We start from the raw sequence: 5,192 nt of genomic DNA, 5'->3' as shown, positions 1-5,192 counted from the left end.
TCTTCACATTTTCATAGCAAGTTCTTGAAGGCTCTTGGAGACAAGTGTAATCACACTTCCAAGGTTCAAGAGGCAACAACAAGCAACAAGTAAGCAAGAAGGTCCATTTGTATATTTTGTATTTTCTTCTTGTGGGTGTTGTATATTGTTGTGTGAGTTTGTATGAGACTTCTCCGCCTCCGGTTGCGATCGAGAAGGAGTATTTTTATTAGTGGAGTGCGTGTCGTGTGTGGATCCTTGGATTAGTCATCTCTTCTTGAGGTGGATAACAAGTAAATCCTTTGTGTTAGCGTTGTAAGTTTGGTTCGAGTTTATTCTGCTGCATATCATCATCAAAGAAGCAAGCAATCAAGCGCGATAAACTATTCAACCCCCCCCCCCTCCATATTTCGATCCTAACATGCTTATCTGATGTAAAAATAATATTTCAATTAGCAAAATAAATATGTAGACTCTATGACATTTATTTCATTTCAAATGAACATAATTTAATTACGATCAAACGTGTCAATCGAGCATGTACTTGTATAATGTGTAACAAATACCTGCTAACTTCTATATATTATAGAAGTTAGCTGGTAGCTTCTACACATTTTACATATTGTAGAAGCTACTCAATAGCTTATAGAACAACACTGGATTCATAGTATTCTTAAGATAGTTTATGGAAGGAGTGCTTATTTGTCTCTTTTGAAAAAGGGGTCGCTAATATAATCTCTCTTATTTAAAAGGTCCCTTTAATTTTTGTCCTAAAAATATTAGAAGGAGACATCACTAAGAGAAAAAACGAGGAGCTCAACGGCATACTGAAATCACGATGCAGGTATTGTAGGAAAGTTACGGGTACCACAATTCCACAGGAAAGCAAAAGTTATAATAGAAAAACAAAAGATATAAAGAAAATGAAGGCACCAGAAGAGATTAATGTAGGAGGACAAAACTCGGAAAAAGGGGAAGAAAAAAACTCGATCAAATTGTACAGACAATGGATTACATAAGATTGACTGCAAATACTGTTGTAACCTTGTGAGCTCCATCTGACCATACTATGGACCCATATGCATATCCTTTGCTCATTGTCGTAGCTTGGAAATTGACATGGTAGGAAGCCTTCATCCCTCTCCTTGTGAAAACTAACCTCTCAGGTGAAACCTTCACTATTAATCCAGTTGGAGCATCCACAGAAACAGTGTATGTGGAATTTGGTGGTCCGACATTTGTCACTGTTCTGCTGACAGTTGTCACTGCTTGATTCTTGCCTTCCAACTTTGCAATAGAGATGGAAGGATAATTGATGCTGGATATTAGGTCTGGCGAGGGGTTAATTGGACAGCTGAAGTTGGTGCCCGCAATGGTTCTTATTGCTTGGTTTTTGTAGCCATAGTAGCAGAGGAAGTTAAGGTAGTCTTCTGTGGTGGTTTCAAAGATTATTCCTGGACTCAGAGCTCTAAGTGGACTTATCTCTCCTGCTCCCGTGTCATGATAGTTTGCACTAGCACCTGAGTTGCTTGTGAGGGACTTTCCAAGGTTGTTTGTTACAGAAGCTGCATTGCAGGGATGAAAGCAAGGCTATCAATAATTTCTGATATCAGTGCTACTGAAATTCCCATGCGACAAAATACCTGTTGTCATGAGTGCAGATCTTATCATTGAGGCAGACCACCTTGGATGAGCAGATTTCACAAAGGCACCAGCACCAGCTACATGTGGGCAAGCCATTGAAGTTCCTGATTTGATAGCAAAGGTTGATGGTTTTTTCCCTACAGGAACACCATCAGACGAAGGAATTGATGCTGCCAAAATGCTAACGCCCGGAGCCATCACATCAGGCTGTTTATCAGAAATAAATCAACAACAAAGAAAGTCATGGACCATGGATAATTTGTATAGACATTGGCCCCATTTGAATTAAGCATGAAAAGAAATTGAACCTTAAGAATAGATTCAGTGAGTGCTCCAGGACCCCTGGCAGAGAAGTAAGCAACGGCCGGTGCAGGTTTGAACTCCTTCACTTCCTCAGTTGGTAGAATGACAGCAGAAGGCTTTCTGCATTCGCAATTTACAAATTAAAATCACTTTGATCTGCAACCTAAAACTTTTAAAGCGTATCTTACCTAGTAGAGTTAATATAACGAAGAATTTGATCTCCCATATCATTTCCAATCTGTGAGAATGGGAAACTGCCTGAATCAAATGGCACCTCTTTTTCGACCTCATCCATAAGAATCATCCCTTTAGCTTTTGCTCCTTCAGCTACCGACTTCTTTATACGCCTTGTCACAGATGGATCAGTGTTGACACATACTAAAATCTTTCCAGCAGCCTTATCAGCATCGATTGATCCAGGATAACAATTACTATGAATCAATTTCATAAGAGAAAAGTAAGAGGAGAATCAAGTCTGATTAGCACCCACTGTTCTGCGGGATATGAGAGAAGAGTACTGAATTTGATATGTAGTAGTACCTTGCTTCTGATCTCGGTGTTAACTCTGCTGCAACATCGCCACCATAAGCAAGGGGATATGTCACTGATTCACTATGATTGGAGAAATTTATAGCTGTTCCCTGGACAAGTTTGTAGTTTTACATTTTGAGGTTTAGATAAATCTATTATCATACTTCAATAATGAAGATTTTGCTTGGCATGATTGACTGCGCAGATGTTTCTGAAAGAATGACACAATCTAGTTGATATATAATGTGACAGGTTTTGAAGTTCTGACAACACAAAAGATTAGTATTTTCACAGACATTGTTGCTAGTGTAATTTACCTTGAACATGTTTCCGTTGCCGAGAACAATTGTTGACTGAAAACTCCTATCAATACTTGAAGCTGCAACTGTGAAAATCCATGGAGCTGAATTGACCACTGTATATGGATCTGGCCCATCATTTCCACCCGAACAAACAACCAATATACCTCTCTGGTTAGCGTGGAATGCACCAATGCTGATGGGGTCACTTAGATAATCAGACTGAAATACAGAGCTCATTCCTATTGATATTGAGATTATGTCGACACCATCATCAATAGCATCGTCTATTGCTCTTAACACAGTAGAGCTAGCACATCCACCGAGTGAGCATGCCTTGTACATGGCGAGCCTACTTGAAGGAGAACCTCCCTTGGCTACTCCTCCTGCTATGCCATAGTAGCTAGCGTTTGATACCATTGAGCCAGCAGCTGTGGACGCTGTGTGTGTTCCATGACCTACACTATCTCTTGGTGATCCAAAAGTATTTACTTTGTTAACGTGGGGGTCATTTGATGGTGGTTGGATGGATACTACTTGACTAGTATAGTATCTTGCACCTATCAGCTTCCTATCACAGTATTAAATAAATTCATAGGATAAGGAACTGAGGCGAGGTTTAAGAATATATATTGTCATAGATTTTTTAAACACACATAAATTATTGTATAAATAGATGCAAAAAAAAAACAATTACCAGGTCACGCATTTACCTATTACAATCAGATTTTTTGAAATCAGATCCTTCCATGCAGGTTCCTTTCCACCTTGATGGGATCATGCTCATCCCATTATCGTTAAAACTAGGCAATTCTGGCCATATTCCTGCAATAAAATTTCATTGCTTCAGTTCTAATATCACACCTTTTAGATTTTATTGACTGTTAGAAGGCCAATATCTGCATTCCATTCAATATCATCCGACCAAGTGTTTTGTTTTTTAAGAATGAAAGAGTTCCATGTATTTCTTTTCTCTGTGCTCCAAGTATGTTGCGTAAAAGCTCATGTCTGATGAATATAATTCAATTTATAAGAATTAGTGAAATTACCAGTATCAATTATGCCAATTATAACATCATTAGACGCTTTACTGCGGAGTCGTGGTGATCCAATACCAGATTCTTCATCTAAGAAATCCCAAGATCGTGTAGTTTGAAGTTGAAGAATGTGATCTCGGAAAACTGATACCACATTGTCATAACCTGGGTTCAGACATGTGGTATTAATTGTTGTCAGAGAATTTGTTATCATGGTGGTAAAAAGACGAATACGCTCGTCCCAGCGTAGAGAATTTGTTATCATGCACCTAATTCATTGTGTTGGAAGACTAATCAAAAACTAATAAATGTAAATTAAGGAAAAATATTGCAACCAGATAATAATGAAGCCTCTTTTTGAGTAAGCATGGCCGAGAATCCCTTGAATGCATGATGGTAACTTTGTATTAGAGATACCCTTTCTTTCTGATCACTGTTATGATAAACATCAAATGAGAACATGCTGCATGCCATTACAAGGTTATAGATTACATATAACAATCTCTCAGAAGTACTGTGTTACCTTGGAATGACAGAGGATAACGTTTGCAGGTGTTCTGCTTGTAGAGCATCATGGTCTCCACCTTCTATGCTACCCATGTAGACAACATACGGCTATAGAAAACAGATGCAGCTATTTAAGATGTTAAGATATAACTCGGCAATATGAAATTTTGTGAAGTAGAAAATTTTAGTATGACAATTACGATGATTAAAGATATAGAAGGTCTGATTTCCCTCTGTAGAATTAAACTTTCAAGGCTAGTGAATTGTCTGATGAATCATAGTACAACAATTAATTCAGGAGAAGGTACTGAATAACTAGAACCTTTATTATGTTTAGCAACAATATTTCTAGATGAACAAAAGGATAGAGTCTTCATGTTCTTGTTTATTAGTCTGAAAGCAACATAGAACTAGGGTTCATTCATCAATACCTCTGCAACTTTGTTTGAAGTAGCACAAATACTGAGGGAAGCGAAAACAAGGAAGAACTGCAATAGGTTGTCCATGGCAGGCGATAGAAACTCTGGACCAAAATTGAGCAGGACTAATTGGAAGCATAGCTGCATTCAGAAACCATTTGTAGGCTGGTTGTTGTAGCTTTTTTGCTTTCGGAGAGTTTGAATCATGTGCAGCTTTCTAATATTTAAGTTATTGATGCTCTCTTTGCATTTGATAAACATATATAAGGAATGTTCCTTTGCTAAGTTTTTCTCCAAAACTTTGCCGTTTCATTTTTTTAGTGATTATCAATCAAATCATGTTAACCTAAATGTGTCGATGTCATGGACTCCAATAATTCAATAATCTCCTACAGATATGATTAAGTGATTAGGATACCAATTGTCTTTAATGATGTTTTGCTTTTTTTTTTAAAAAAAAAAAAAGAACTTTG

At 37.7% G+C, this 5,192-nt stretch overlaps 1 protein-coding gene across 1 annotated transcript; it reads right to left on the bottom strand.

The window, feature by feature from the left end:
- Positions 1–921: 921 nt before the first annotated feature.
- On the bottom strand, positions 922–4,972 carry LOC122037325 (CO(2)-response secreted protease-like). Its single transcript, XM_042596755.1, has 11 exons — positions 4,732–4,972; positions 4,317–4,408; positions 4,129–4,226; positions 3,806–3,958; positions 3,470–3,581; positions 2,775–3,327; positions 2,467–2,567; positions 2,115–2,357; positions 1,932–2,046; positions 1,623–1,830; positions 922–1,544 (listed from the first exon to the last, which is right to left on the bottom strand). The coding sequence occupies exons 1-11, from the start codon at positions 4,864–4,866 to the stop codon at positions 991–993; spliced, it is 2,364 nt and encodes a 787-aa protein (XP_042452689.1). The 5' UTR covers positions 4,867–4,972; the 3' UTR covers positions 922–990.
- Between the last annotated feature and the right edge of the window lie 220 nt (positions 4,973–5,192).

Source organism: Zingiber officinale, unplaced genomic scaffold, assembly GCF_018446385.1.
Source record: "Zingiber officinale cultivar Zhangliang unplaced genomic scaffold, Zo_v1.1 ctg253, whole genome shotgun sequence".
Lineage (NCBI taxonomy): Eukaryota > Viridiplantae > Streptophyta > Magnoliopsida > Zingiberales > Zingiberaceae > Zingiber > Zingiber officinale.
The sequence above is the reverse complement of the archived record's forward strand: the minus strand, read 5'-3'. Positions and strand labels throughout refer to the sequence as shown.